This window comes from Arachis hypogaea, chromosome 8, assembly GCF_003086295.3.
Source record: "Arachis hypogaea cultivar Tifrunner chromosome 8, arahy.Tifrunner.gnm2.J5K5, whole genome shotgun sequence".
NCBI classification, from domain to species: domain Eukaryota; kingdom Viridiplantae; phylum Streptophyta; class Magnoliopsida; order Fabales; family Fabaceae; genus Arachis; species Arachis hypogaea.
Window position 1 is genome coordinate 6,759,855 of NC_092043.1, and position 15,402 is coordinate 6,775,256.

General features: G+C 35.5%; 3 protein-coding genes across 9 annotated transcripts; 1 reads left to right on the forward strand and 2 right to left on the reverse strand.

Moving 5' to 3' along the window:
• Positions 1-3,666, reverse strand: LOC114924301 (metal-nicotianamine transporter YSL3). Of its 5 annotated transcripts, none has more exons than XM_072200504.1 (9): positions 3,452-3,666; positions 3,188-3,344; positions 2,587-2,975; positions 2,274-2,446; positions 1,972-2,069; positions 1,736-1,870; positions 1,454-1,643; positions 1,248-1,362; positions 1-1,130 (listed from the first exon to the last, which is right to left on the reverse strand). In XM_072200504.1, the coding sequence occupies exons 3-9, from the start codon at positions 2,951-2,953 to the stop codon at positions 199-201; spliced, it is 2,010 nt and encodes a 669-aa protein (XP_072056605.1). In that variant the 5' UTR covers positions 2,954-2,975; positions 3,188-3,344; positions 3,452-3,666; the 3' UTR covers positions 1-198. The 5 variants fall into 5 exon arrangements, with proteins under 5 accessions (XP_072056605.1, XP_072056603.1, XP_029144099.1 ...); XM_072200502.1 differs by having other exon boundaries at positions 3,188-3,396; positions 3,500-3,636; XM_029288266.2 differs by having other exon boundaries at positions 1,454-1,646; positions 3,188-3,396; positions 3,500-3,636.
• A 1,898-nt stretch (positions 3,667-5,564) lies between these two features.
• On the reverse strand, positions 5,565-9,116 carry LOC112704933 (metal-nicotianamine transporter YSL3). Of its 2 annotated transcripts, none has more exons than XM_029288270.2 (8): positions 8,950-9,116; positions 8,238-8,630; positions 7,966-8,138; positions 7,792-7,889; positions 7,583-7,672; positions 7,259-7,448; positions 7,058-7,172; positions 5,565-6,972 (listed from the first exon to the last, which is right to left on the reverse strand). In XM_029288270.2, exons 2-8 carry the CDS (start codon positions 8,617-8,619, stop codon positions 6,041-6,043), a joined length of 1,980 nt encoding a protein of 659 aa, XP_029144103.1. In that variant the 5' UTR covers positions 8,620-8,630; positions 8,950-9,116; the 3' UTR covers positions 5,565-6,040. The 2 variants fall into 2 exon arrangements, with proteins under 2 accessions (XP_029144103.1, XP_029144102.1); XM_029288269.2 differs by having other exon boundaries at positions 7,538-7,672.
• Positions 9,117-10,074: 958 nt separating this feature from the next.
• Positions 10,075-15,155, forward strand: LOC112705867 (uncharacterized). Of its 2 annotated transcripts, XM_025756861.3 has the most exons (6): positions 10,075-10,396; positions 10,898-11,198; positions 11,877-12,035; positions 12,202-12,497; positions 13,803-13,923; positions 14,707-15,155. In XM_025756861.3, exons 1-6 carry the CDS (start codon positions 10,199-10,201, stop codon positions 14,709-14,711), a joined length of 1,080 nt encoding a protein of 359 aa, XP_025612646.1. In that variant the 5' UTR covers positions 10,075-10,198; the 3' UTR covers positions 14,712-15,155. The 2 variants fall into 2 exon arrangements, with proteins under 2 accessions (XP_025612646.1, XP_025612644.1); XM_025756859.3 differs by lacking the exon at positions 14,707-15,155 and having other exon boundaries at positions 13,803-14,190.
• Positions 15,156-15,402: the final 247 nt, after the last annotated feature.

Below are 15,402 nucleotides of genomic sequence, written 5' to 3' on the forward strand. Positions count from 1 at the left end.
TAAAAGAATAAGGAAGCAGTAATTCTGTCAACAATTACACCAAGTATCAGCCGAACTTATTTACACAACAACTCTAAACTGTCATTTGACTAAGAGCTATACATCTTTATAACTTAAATTCCTAATAACTAATAACTTCCTTCTACAACATTATAACCATAGTTACCTTAGGTAGTAACATGGGTCCTTTGTGATATTCTACTTGGATGAAAAGAAGCTCATGCACATTGGGGGATGAACCCCAAATAAGGCAAGAATTGATGAAGGTAGAATCCATAATCCATCACCACAAATCAAACCAGAAGCAACTGCAGGAACCATCAAACTTGCCTCCTCACTTTTTAGTTTGTGCCAAGCATACACTACCAAACTACCTACACACATGTCGATTGCAAAGTATCCACCAACTAAGAAAGGGACAGCCATTGCCATTGGAAGTGGAATCCATCTTCCAACTTTCTTGGGGGAAAGATCCCTCACTAAGTTGGCTGCTATGGCAAACGCGAAAAAACCATAACAAAGTTGCAAGCAATGCTGGGGGAGGGTGGAGAAGCCTTCAACACCAAGAATGGCCATGTTTCTGTATATGAGGGCATATGGGGCCTTGTACTCACCATCTGGATTCCCTACATCAAAGGCCTTGTAAAAAAGGAAGAATGTCAGAGGTGCAACAACACAACCTATTGCTGTGCCGATTGCTTGGCTCAAAAGCATTGATCGAGGCGACGTGTAAGTTAGATGGCCGGTTTTGAAATCGTGCATCAAATCGGAACAAATGGAAACAATCGATTTGATCAAGCCACAGGCCACGAGTCCAGAAACTACACCATCGTTCTTTCCAACCAAGGCCGCAACCATAAAGAGCGCCACTTTGCCATAGTTATAGGCCATATTAATGTCAGTTAAGCCTGCACCATATGCATTGCAGAAGCCAAGTGCAGGTGCAAGAATATATGCAACCGCCACATAATACCACTTCAACTGGGGAATCATCAGAGGGATTACAATGACACAAACGACGGAGAAGAAAATATACCCTGCAGCTGCCAACCATACTGGAATACTTTCTCTTAGAAACACTTCATGCCTTCTAAGATCATCAAGAGGCAGCTGATTCTTGTTGTGCAAACCTACATGGACAAAGAAATATTAGATTTCACAGACATATGAGCTTCAGCAGTCATACATGTCTAACAGTCTATACTACATGTATCAGGCCTTAATATTTGTTTACTCAAAATCCTTACACGTATCAAGATTTTTTCTTTTCTTGTTCTCATGTATCCTCAAGGCTGCGGAACAGATAAGTTTCACAAAATTGTAGAGCCCATCACCAAGAAGCAAGGCAATTGAAATAAAGACCTGGGAGGGTAAAACGTTGAACAAAAATTGAGGCCTTCAAAGATGAAAACAATATAGATCTTATGGAGTCCTTCAACTCGAGCTAATATACCTTATAGCCATTTAGACTTTTCATGCTACTTTCTGGTAGATTAGTAGGGAACCATGCTCCCTTTTGTCCCCTGATTTGTGGCCACATAATGCCCCATGAAACCACAGCACCGACAAGCAAGGATACGTTTACAAGATGGGAACAAATCATTCCTGCTCCAACATAAGTCATGCTAAAATCGAAGTAAAATCTGCTGAATTCAAGTGCTTTAATCAATGACATTGAACAATTATTCTATGATTCAGACTTCTATTTAAAAGAATAGAGACAAAGAAGACGCACGAGTTTTTCCAGGCTTTCAATCCAAAAGTGGGAAATTGAACAAATCCACAATGATCTCCACCTGCATAGAACCATTGGAAGAAGGCCCATAGGAAACTCAATGAAAAGTACTTCATGAAACTATGAACCTGTCTCCTGCAAAGAAGTTGAACTAGTTTATCCTTTATATAGATTGACCTTGTTTCAACTTGAAAGACTCCAAGAAAAAGGGAAAAAGGATAGGAACAGATTCACACTTGGCCATGGCATCTCCTTTAGGAGTATGGAACCCATTAATAAGAACAGCGGTAGCTGTTCCACTGGGATAAGTCAATTTGTAGTCTATTACCATAATCTGTTAAACAACAATATTATCATCGTCAATTACACCATTAAAGTCACTCACAACCAAATTCTTGTGCAATTAAGCTTATTAATTCATTACTTCTACATCAAACTACTAAACCAATAAACTTGGAGAATAACAGCCTTTAAATTACCAATTGTGACCAGAGAAGTTTGAAAAAAAACCCATAGAATTCCTTACTAATAAAAATACCTTTCTTATGGGGACCAATGCAAATAGCCCAACAAAACTAGTTACAAAGAGAAAGGATGACATCCAGCCAAATCCAGGATCCTTGATGCTAGTAGGACTATTTCCATATGTATCAACCCCTGCTAGCTCGTATGTCTTCCGATTCAAGGCCAAGAGATTGGAACTAAAACCACCTACAGTTACACACAAATTTATACACATCACACATAGAGAGTTGAGAAACACCATCATTTACACGGAAACAAGTTTTAATTAGGGGGCTAATCTAAACAGTAAACAGCAGAGAATATTCCTATAACAGTTAAACAACGACCTCCAACTGCAAGTGTGTAGCACGCCACTGAACATGTCTGGATTACGGTATTCTCCTGCCTAGTGAAAGGTGTTGAAACAATATTGGCTTTGGAAAGGATCTTAGTCCAGGTCCTAATGAACACAAAGCCAAGTAGTGCAGCTGAAACATTAAGATTGGGGACTAATCCAGTTGTCAGGTTCAGCTTCATTGCTATCACACTATAAATAATTCCAATCAATATACTAGCTACTAGTCCGCGGATTGTGATTTGCCTCGTCCATGGAACTATCTTAGCCACATCCCCAGGCTCAATGGAAGCCTCTTCAAGGTCCTCTCTGTTAGAATTCTCAGCTTCTTTGAGTTCTTCATTGTTTATATTGTTCATTGGATTCGTCAAATCTTCAGCTCTTGGTGATTCCAGCAGCAAGGAAAACAGAATAGGGAAACATAATATATGATTGTTAATACATTTAGAAGGATAATCATGTAAACCAATCAGATGATAAGAATACAGAGGAATTTGAGAATCTGATTCTACGATGAAAAAAAAGCAAGATTTTTAATGCTATACTTAACGTAATTAGTGCTGAAAAAATTTTCCAAAAGTTAATCTTATTACCTGAATTTTCAGCTGGAGGTGGAAAAAAGCAGAATTTTCAAGAGAAGAACAAGCTATGCTTTGAACTCTTTGAGTGTAATTGGCAAGAATTGTGTTCTTCCCTCGGTGAATTGTAATTGAATTATGCAATTACGTTGAGCTATCTTGCATGTTCTAACTAAGAAAAAGAGACGAGACGAGAAGCGTGAGAATCTCGGAAACTTAGGTACCTGAAATGAAGCAAGAACAGAATCAAGATGAGATGAACGAAATTCTGGTAATTACCAATGTGTGTTTGGCATTGCAAGAGAATTTGAATTGTTTTCGTTTTACCAAAAACAAATTAACATCTCTGCGTGTGAGATAGTACAACGTTGTTGTGTTGTACTGCTAACTACCTCTTTTTAAAAAATAAAAATTAAAACGTTTGTTGTACTACAGACAGTACAGTCACTCAGTCAGTACTCCACTTTGATCAGAAGTACTCAGCAAAGGGCCACCGCCACGACTTTGTTAGTTTGCATATTTCTAGGGTGAAATATTCGATTTTTTTTTTACTTTTAAATGTAAATACCCCACCTTAACAATAACTGATTACTAATTCTTATCTTAAAAGCTTTTTCTAATCATTTTATCTATGATATCATGACTAAAATTTTTTATTGAAAAACATTCTTTTCTTTAAGTTTTCTTATTTTATAATAATAATTTAAATTTTAAATTATATTTATTTAATTCACTTACTAGGGGGACTCTCTTTGCAATTCAGTGGTAAATGGTCAACGAACCATAATTTACTCCTATTAAAGTTAAAGATATGGACCTGGATTAATTAATGCAAGGGCAGGGGATGACTTTCCAAGATTTCTGTGTCACAATCACATACTCATATGTTGACAAAGCTCTCCGTAATAAATCTGCTTATAAAATATGGGATCTGAAGTTATATTGGTATTTTAGAAAAAAAGGAGCACTGTATTATATTATACAGAATAAAATAGTATAGAGGGAAAACAATTTTTTTTATATTTATTTTTTATTATTTTATTACTGTTCAAAGTGTTATTCTTATTTTTTTTAATCTTTCTTTTATCCTATAAAAAGAAAAATCTGTAAACTTATATTTTTATATCTTTACTATATAATTTATCAAAAAAAATATATCATTAGTTATTTTTAAATTAAAATAATAGGTTTATAAATAATAAATATTATAAATTTAAAAATGATTAAAATATTATTTTATTAGTATCATTCTACACAATTTGAATAGATATAAACCTTTTCTTTACTGTTTTTTCTTATCCTTTTTAACATGATATCAGAATTATAGTATCCTTCTTGAAGAGGATATGTTATTTATTTTGGGTAAAATCACCGTATTTTTCGTACTTTTTTCAGTGTCATTTTTTTTCCTTTTCTTTTATCAATGCTTCGATACTTTCTCACGTTACCGATTAGTTCATTAATTCACTACTTACTTATTCTCATGGAGAAATCATATATTTTGTTACCTTCCGATAATTTGTCATCGTTTCGCACTTTATTACTTTTCAGTAGTTTTCCAGCATGGCAGAATATGTTAGAATCAATTAGCATTTATTAGAATTATTTAATATATCTGAATATTTATTATAAAATATTACGTTATTATTATTACAATTCTCTTAACACTTATAAATACTCTTCTATATTGTATCATTCCACACAACTTGAATACTCACAAATATTTTTCTTATTACTCCCTTTCACCTTTCTAATAAGAGAAAATTTTAGTACATTTTTTCTTAAAAGAAAACATTTTTTCCTCGTCTACTTTATCACTATAAATAATTTCAGAACTAGAAAGAAAAATAATTTTTTTTACTTTTTAAATGATAATATTATTTACTAATTATATATTATTAGCAAATTATTCTTAAAAAAAATGATAAAAAATAAAATAATAAATTAAAAGATAATTAATAAAATCGCACAAAAAAGTGATATTATTGTTTTTGGGAATTATGAAATTATTCTTCTAATTGAAAAAGGTAAAAACAATAATGAAGGAGACTGGTGTATGTGCATTGATTGGGAAGGATAGATAATTTAAAAACAAAACAGATTAAAAGAGAGAGAAAAAAAAAAAAAAACAGAATCACCATCACCATCTATAAGCCATATATAGGATGGACAAAGCGTATGTTATTATATTGAATAGAATTTAGATCCTCTAAAGTGAGGAAGTTGATTAAGTAAATAATTAATCACTATTAATTTTAAACTTTTATAAAATATGTGTTCTATTATCTTAATCTAAAAATAATTAATTTTGATGCTATTGAATAATTCGGATGATGTTCCTCAGAATATTATTTGAAATATGCTTATATATCAGTCCAAAAAGCAAGAATAATTGAGTAAATAGGAGCCTTCATCATTGAAAGGGTTCTAGTACTTTTTGCTGAAGAAAGTGATCATTATACTATTAGTCACATTGCTCCACTGCTGTACACATAATCTTTGTTTATTCAACATTTGGTTCATGCATCAAAGGCAGTCTTGGACACCTTATGCAAAAACTTGTTCCCCCATGAATAATAATATTTCTTTAAACCATATCCTTTCCGTCCACTTTTAAGTGTCATTTTGGTCATGTAACTTGAGAATTTGTTTTGCCTTCCAATGAATTGTAGTTGCAAACTAGATACACTGATCTCTGATTCATGAATGTAGCCAAAAAAAAAATCAAAAGGACCACCATTTAGGAATGGACCAGTAACTAATAAGCATCCTCCTCGTATGACATTATGCTATAATTACCTCATCTAGTATTTCTGCTACATCTATATTTCATCTATTTCTCCATATATGAAGGGAGATTCTGAAATACTACTTGGATGTAAAGAAGCTCATGCAGATTGGTGGCCGAACCCCGAACAAAGCGAGAAGGGACGAAGGTAGAATCCATAATCCATCACCACAAATCAAACCAGAAGCAACTGCAGGAACCATCAAATTTGCCTCCTCACTCTTCAGTGTGTGCCAAGAATACACAATCAGGCTACCCACACACATGTCAATTGCAAAGTATCCACCAACTAAGAAAGGGACAGCCATTGCCATTGGAAGTGGAATCCATCTTCCAACTTTCTTGGGGGAAAGATCCCTCACTAAGTTGGCTGCTATGGCAAACGCGAAAAAACCATAACAAAGTTGCAGGCAATGATGGGGGAGGGCGGAAAAGCCTTCGACGCCAAGAATGGCCATGTTTCTATAAATGAGGGCATATGGGGCCTTGTAATCACCATCTGGGTTCCCAACATCAAAGGCATTGTAGAAAAGGAAGAATGTGAGTGGAGCCACAACACAGCCTATCCCTGTGCCGATTGCTTGGCTTAAAAGCATTGAACGAGGGGATGTGAAAGTGAGATGGCCGGTCTTGAAATCATGCATCAAATCAGAAGAAATGGAAACAATTGATTTGATCAAGCCACACCCCACAAGCCCTGCAACGACACCGTCAGTTTTTCCGGCCAAGGATGCAAGGACAAAGAGAGCCACTTTGCCGTAGTTATAAGCCATGTTCATGTCAGTTAATCCTGCACCATAAGCATTGCAAAATCCAAGAGCGGGTGCAAGAATATAGGCAACCACCACAAAATACCACTTCACTTGGGGGAACATCAAAGGTATCACAATTATGGAAATGATGCAGAACAATATGTACCCTGCAACCGCCAACGATACTGGAATGCTATCTTTTACAAACACTTCATTCTGTCTAAATTCGTCCTGAGACAGCTGCCTCTGGTTCTCCAAATCTGCAGTATGAAAATGGTTGAGATCATAAACAGACAAACCAAACAACAGCTCTATGCAGAAAGACACATGGACTAGAATGATTACATGTATTACGATTCTTCTTTTGCATGCTTGCATAGATATTAATGGCTGTGAAACAGAGAATTTTGACAAAATTATAGATCCCATCACCAAGGATCAAGGCGATTGAAACAAAGACCTACATCAAAGGGGATAATTGAAGGAAAATTAAAGCCTTGAAATGTGTGTGTATTTGGATTCCTTCAATTCTAACAAAATTTAGACCTTATAACCATTAAGACTCTTCATGCTACTTTCTGGTAGGCTCGCAGGGAACCATTCGCCTTTCAGTCTGCCGATTAATGGCCACATAATGCCCCACGAAAGCACAGCACCGAGAAGCAAGGATAGATTTACAAGATGGGAGCAAATCATTCCTGCTCCAACATAAGTCATGCTGAAATCAAAGTAAAATCTGCAAAATTCAAAGTGATTTAATCAATGACAATGAACAAGTACTCAATGCTTTTACTAAATGGAAGATATTTAGATGAAGAGACACACGAGTTTTTCCAAGCTTTCAATCCAAAAGTTGGAAACTGAACAAACCCGCACTGATCTCCACCCGTATAAAACCATTGAAAGAATCCCCAAAGGAAACTGAATGAGAAGTATTTCATGAAACCGTGAACCTGCTTCCTGCAAAAGCAGTTGAGTTAGTTTTACCTTTCATACATAAATATTTACTTTGTTGGACAAAATAAGATAAGCCAGAAATCATCAACAAAAAAAAAAAAAAAAACGAAACAGATTTGTACTTGGCCATGGCGTCTCCTTTAGGAGTATGGAATCCATTAATAAGAACTGCAGTAGCTGTTCCACTGGGATAAGTCAATTTGTAGTCTATTATCATTATCTGTTAAAGAACAAAAGTTTCATCAGCAACACCATTCAAGTAAAAATTCTTGTACAATTGAGATTCAATTCAATACCTTTCTTATGGGGACCAGCGCCAATAGCCCTACAAAACTGGTAACGAAGAGAAAGGCCGTCATCCAGCCGATTCCAGGTTCCTTGATGCTGTTAGGTGTATTCCCTTCTGTATCAATGCCTGCTTGCTCATATGTCCTCCTATTCAGTCCCAAGAGATAAGAACCAAAACCACCTACAACCAAACAATAGAGTTCAATTCAATAAACCAAATATGCAAAGCACTCCTAGTATAATTTACACAAACACAATTCAACAGCTTGAGAAAACCAACCTGCTATGGCGATGCTGTAGCAAGCCACTGCACAAGTCTGGATTACGGTATTCTCCTGCCGAGTGAAAGGTGTTGAAATAATATTGGCTTTGGAAAGGAGCTTAGTCCAAGTCCTAATGAACACAAAGCCAAGAAGTGCAGCCGAGACATTGAGATTAGGTACTAGTCCAGTTGTAAGGCCCAGCTTCATCACTATCACACTGTAAATGATTCCAATCAGTAAGCTAGCTATTAGTCCCCGGACAGTGATGTGCTTTCCCCATGTAGCTATCCCGTTCAGCTCCTCACCCTCAATCTGCGGCTGTTCAGGGTCCTCTCTGTTGCAATTCTCAATTTCTTTGAGATCTTCACTGTTTATACTATTGATTTCCATTGGATTCATCAAATCCTCACCTGTGAGTGAATCAAGCATCACCAAAAAAGAAAATTAGGAAGCATAATATTCAATGATTGTTATTAAAACTCATTGCTGATACACTTGATTGTTATACTTATTAAGCAAAGAGAACAAACAATGCCGTATTTATAATTGAGGAAAGGAAATATACTAATATTTAAATGAAGAATAAATTAAAATTCTAATAAGATATCTGGTCCAGAGACCAAAAGGACAAAATGGTATTAGAATCTGATACTAGAACGGGGAAAAAATCAGATATTTTATTTCAACGTAATGACTGGTGAGAAAAGAAACCCCCAACAGATAGATTACCTCTTAATTCTTCTTTCCTCTTCAACTACACCCAAAAACAAAAATGGAATCTTTCAGACAAAGACCAAAGCTTTCAATTCTCCACGATCAGGATCAGAAAAAGATGAAGAAGGACAATAATATTGCCCACCTAAAACAACAAAGTCTGAGATAGAAAAAACCACACTCCAGAGTTTTGCAGCTTTCAAATCAGTGAAACTCAGAACAGAACGTAGACGCACCAATTAGTATTGATGATAAAAAGACCAGTATGTAGAAGGCAATAGCATAGGTGAAAATAAGCGGCAAAGTGCGCTATTTATATATGAATACAGATGAACCTTCATCAATATCCCTCTCTGCATGTAGTACAACGCAGCTGTGTGGTACTACAAACCAATTTCTAAAAAGGCGATTTGTAAGAATATTTTTTGTACTACACAACTACCCACTTTGGAAGTAAAGTTTTTATTTTTTTTTTGTGCGCGCGAGCTATGTGTTCGGCTGTGGAATTTTATTGGAATGATTAATGGGAAAATGAAAATGGTTGGCGTTGACTCATAGATGGGACGAGTTGGAGGAAATAAGAGCCTGTAAAATTGGGGTAGTTGCTATGTTCCTAGCTTCACTAACTTAAACATGTTTTTGTTGTTGCTGGCTTGGCTTAAAAGCTTAAGAAATCAGTGCGTGTTTTTCCATTTCTGTTATGTGTTGTTTAGTAGTGGTGGTGGTGGTGGAGACTGGAGAGAGTGGCGTGTGGCCAAAGCATGCGGTAAGAGTAAGAATAAGAAATGTGGGGGACTGGGAATATACCACTCTTATACGCTGTACGTTATGATAGGTCAACGAGCCATGTTCATGGGAAAATGAAGGTCAATGTTTTTTTTCGTTGTATGAGCGTCAAGTTGACAAGACAAAAGTTTCGGTTAAAAAAATGGGCTCAGAAATCTCGACTAATTTAATTGGGCTGGAGTCAATAGGTGAGCAATGCCCAGAAGAAACTCGGACCGAGGAAACAAGGCCCAAAAGTGTGGCCCCCTTTCGTCATCCTCAACCTCAAGCAAGCACGTTGGGATTCTTTTCGCCTTACAGACCGACCCTCTTCGAGCGAGCGCGATAGATATATAGAAGAAGAAGAAGAAGAAGAAGAAGAAGAAGAAGAAAGGGTTTTGATTGTGAATGCTTGTTATCCATATCGTCAAAAAAAAAAAATCGCCATACAAAAGTTAAGATTTTTTGAGTGAGGTGAAATTTAAGGGGTTGGAAAAAAATGGGAGGTTCATCAGATACGAAGTTCCTGCAAGACTTGCTATTGTACGCGGCCAGCGCTGCTATGAGTTGCCTGGTTCTCTTCGTTGGATTACGACAACTTGACCCAACCCGGGAGGCTTCCAAAAAGGTCCTCGAACACAAGAAAGAGATTGCCAAGCGTCTTGGTCGACCCCTTGTCCAGACCAACCCTTACGAGGTTACTCTCTTTTCCTCTGTTTGTTTGTTTGTTTCTTCAGTTTACTTTGGAATTTGTTAGGATTGGTTTTATGCCCTTTAGTTTCTAAGTTACGATGTTGCTACTGCTCCAAATACATAGAATTGGTTTGAATTTTGAATTGTTAGTTTAAGTATTGAATTTTGAATTGTTAGTTTAAGACCTGTTAGTTTAAGTCTTAATTATGGTTTGATTATACTTGGAATCCTCTTTGATGAAGAAATTATTTTTTAAGGGCAAACTATACTTATCTGCCTGAGGTTTGGTGGAATCCATTGTGACTCCCTTCTATTTGTGCAGAGTTTAATGTTTTCAATGTTATCGTTTACAAACTACGGAGTGTTTTATTATGCAAATCTACCCAAGCCTAAAGAAGTTTGGTGGAATTTCACCGAAATCTCAAGACAGATTAGTATGATTTTTCGTTAATTTAAACATAGGATTGTATTTCTTTTTTTAATTTGTGCCCTTAATTGTTTGCAGGATGTTATAGCAGGTGACGTTATAAATCCTGATCACATCGATGTGGAGTTTGACTCTATTGGGGGATTGGAAACAATCAAGCAAGCTCTGTTTGAGCTTGTTATACTGCCTCTGAAAAGACCGGACTTGTTTTCTTATGGTAAGCTTCTTGGACCTCAAAAGGGCGTCCTGTTGTATGGTCCTCCAGGAACTGGGAAAACCATGCTTGCGAAAGCAATTGCTAAGGAGTCAGGAGCTGTTTTTATTAATGTGAGGATATCAAACCTGATGAGCAAGTGGTTTGGTGATGCCCAAAAGCTTGGTAAGTGCAACATATCTTCATGAATAATCCTACATTATACTATGAAACATCAAAACTATAGTTATCATGACAGACACTGTTATTTCCTGATTGAGTATTTGAATGTCCATGCAGAGTTATTGTCGACTTCGGCTTTCTGTTCAATAAATTAAAACTCTTATGCTCTTATGGGTCACACATAAAAGTTCAACTGTGAAGATAATACAGTAGTGTATCATTGACTATTGTTTTATGTCTATTGAAAATTGGCTTGTCTTCCTGTGTTGTACTTATTGTTATACACGTTCTGTTGTTTTAGTGAATTATGCGAGTAGTTACTACCATTCAGATAGAAAAACTTATATGAAATACTATTTATATATGACAAAATTTCTATGACAAATTCAACACAAGTTATCTTAGTTATTAGTTATTTTTATGGGTGAAGTTTTACAGATAAGTTGTAAGATGATATTTCAATGTAATCTGCTGAGCTTATTGATTATTTTTGAATAATAATGATAATGCATTTGTGATAAGTTATCTTAGTTTTCAAGCCTGCCTTTGATTTTTAATGTTCTTACTTCTGACTTATGTCCTAATGTTCTTCATTTGATGTTTGGTTTTTGTGTTTTAAATTTTTTTATTTGTTTATTTCTAATTTAATGTTAATGATAATATTCTGCTATTCTTTTGCAGTGACTGCTGTATTTACCCTTGCTAATAAGCTCCAGCCTGCCATCATATTCATTGATGAGGTTGACAGTTTTTTGGGTCAACGTCGTACATCGGATCATGAGGCTTTATTAAACATGAAAACTGAGTTTATGGCTCTATGGGATGGATTTACCACAGATCGTAAGTTCTGTAATCATTATGACATAATATTCCTTTTATGCTAAGATATTCAAAATAAGTTGTAAATATGATAATAGCAATTTTGATGGAGGTTTATTTAGTCTTTTCAAGTTATTTATATTTGAGTAATTTCTGATGACTTCTGCATTCCTCTCTGTGTGTGTAGATAATGCTCGAGTTATGGTCCTTGCAGCTACCAATCGTCCTTCTGAACTTGATGAAGCAATACTTCGACGCCTTCCTCAAGCTTTTGAAATTGGAATTCCAGACCAGAGGGAGAGAGCTGCAATATTGAAGGTTATCTTAAGGGGAGAGAGGGTTGACGAAGGCATAGACTTTGATTATATAGCTAGCTTATGTGACGGTTATACTGGGTCAGATCTGTTTGACCTTTGCAAGAAGGCTGCCTATCTTCCTATTCGAGAACTACTAGATGAAGAGAAGAAGGGAAAACGTTCTTCCGTAAGTACAATTTTTATCTCTTGTACTTTGTCTTCCACCTCAATCTTTCCATTTCTCTATGGTGGATATCCACAGCTCACTTGACTGGAATCCATATGGATATCAGTTCGCTTATGTTAACTAAGGGACAAATCGATTTTCTTTTTGGGGTAAATCCTATTTTGGTCCCTAAGATTTTAATCGTCCTTTTTTAGCCCAAAATGTTTAAAATGGCATTAATGTTATTCCATCGTCAAATCTCTCACTAACCCTTAACGAAATTGATGTACTATTAATAATGCTTTTGTTAAAGCTACGTTTGTTCAATTCCCTATCCCACCTTCACCCTTTCAACAAACCCAAATCCCATTCTCCTACTCCCTTTTACACTATTAATTATTAATTCTCCAAGAGGGGTTTGAGGAGGAGGAAGAAGAGAGTAGGAGAATGGGGTTCGGGCTTGTTGAGAAGTTGAAGGTAGGAGAGGGGGGTTGAGCAAATGTAGCTTTAACAAAAGCATTATTAATAGTACATCAATTTCGTCAAGTGTTAGTGAGGAATTTGACGGTGGGATAACATTGATGTCATTTTAAACGTCTTGAGATAAAAATAGAACGATTAAAACTTTAGGGACCAAAATAATATTCACCCTAAACGTTGGGGACCAAAACAGTACTTTACCCATTATTGTGTGTTCCAATAGTTATATTATTTGCATGCTTGAACTGCACTGGTAAAAAAGGAAGCAACTACAGAATGTGGTAGATCAGTTTGTGACTTGGTGTTACAATATGACTTCTATAGTTACTTTCTAGGAAGGGTTTAACTAACATGTGCCCTTAGTGCGAAAGTCCAGAATTTTTTTTTTTAACTTTTAAACTATGAAAAGTCATAGTATTAATGTTTGGTACAGTTTTCAAAATTAACTTATGACTTTTCGAAAAGTTATTTGAAGTGCCTATGAAGAAGTTAAAAAGAGTAACTTTTCCTATAACAAAAAGCTGTCTATCACTCCCTTTTCAAAATAAGCACTTCTGGGACTAAAAAGTCAAACACAAAATAACTTATTTATAAGTTACTTTTAATATAAGTCCTTATGTTTTAAGCTTCCTTTCTAGAAGATTTTAATTAAGTTGTTTATCCAAATTGCCCTTTATTTTCAAAGGCTTTTAGATTATACAGTATTGAAAGTTTGAAACAGAAGCTGCCCGTGCCTTCTGTTGTTTTGTAACTTATGGATGGAGTAAGGGAGTTGGTGGCGTTATCATATATGAAGTGCTGGAGATGTTGACATTCACTGAGCTTGATCTATTTTTAACCTTTCAGGTGCCTAGGCCTTTGTCGCAGTTGGATTTGGAGAAGGTCCTTGACACTTCCCAGAAGACGAAGGCTGCTGCAAGTGCATACAGTGGGTTGTCATCATCAAGATGGACACCAAGTGAGTCAGGTGATTATCAACTTCAAGCTGCAATCAATGAAATTTCTAAGCTTGTGGTTTCTCACATGATTAACCTCCATGCTCAGGATCCGTAAAATGTTTGACTTTGTTTAGAGCATTATTCTGCTATTACTTATGTTGCCCATTCCAGATTGTAACAGGCTAACAACTACTACTTCCTAGTTATAGACTTATAGTAGTTCTAGAGTAACTTTATTATTACTATATATTGATTATATTATAGAAATCCGTGGTTGGCTTTTGCATTTTGCTCTATATATGTTGCACGTATTTTTGTTGCAGCACTTTTTAAATTATATGTATGGGTAACTATGGATGATGATTACTATACCTGCTACGCAAATAAATTTGGATATTGTTAATAGTATGATGCATTGAAATGACAAAATAGTAACAGGTTTAGCTCATTTTTATTTATTTAAGATAGATGATACATCCACATTCTACAACTCGTATAGTACTAATTCTGATACATAATGGGGGCAAAATTAAATATTTTCTTCAGGCCTGAACAGTTTAGACTTTAGACTTTAGTGGACTAAAGATCCAGGTTTAAATAACCAAACCATTGTTAAGTCTTGTCTAGATTTATAGGGAAGAGGAAAATCATGCTATATGAATCAGTTTCAACCAAAAAAAAAAAAAAACTCATATTAATCTTGCTGCTACTAAGATAACCCGCATGTTAACCTGCATTGCTGTATTATATATGATTAAACTTCTGATTAATAGAGTTAGATCCAACACTGACATGAGCAACAACTTCAACAGAATAAGCTTAAGATTCATCAAGAGGATGCTGTAAGCAAGTTGCCAACAACCATCAATGATTGAGACCCTCGGGGGAAATAAACTGGCATTGAAGTGTGTTCGGCATGGTTATTACTTTTAAGCATTGTGGGTCAGTAATAATCCTTGTGTTTTTGTTGTCTTTCTGGTCCACCCACATAAGATGATGATTAACTCAAACCCGTAGAAAAAGGTTGAAAGCTCTTCCCAATCTCATTCATTGATTATATATTTATATATGGTTTAGGACCACAAGTCTGTACTTTATCTTTTCTCTCGAACATATTTATACAGTGGAAACAGGACCACTAGTGAGGGCTGTACTATGTGTGGCTTGGTTGATGCTCCTCCCTCGTGGTTCCATAATTACTAAACCACTTTTTTAATTTAAGGTTAGAGGGTTAAAAAAGTGTAAAAAAGTGAACATGGAAGCTTTTCTCTTCTGTTTTTTATTTTTTTATTTTTTATTTTTTAAAGTAAAGGAAAGGTTGAAGACAATACAAGAAGGAACGGTGTTTCCTTTTATGATTAGCGCTTGGTTTCAGAAATATCCCCGTCATGATCGAAGCCTTAGAAATGGAGATAATAATTCAAATTTTGTACTTTCAAAGTAAAGAAATTTATTAAGTAAGAAAATTAAAGACTAATAATCTCTTAGAAGGGTTTCTTTACAATTAA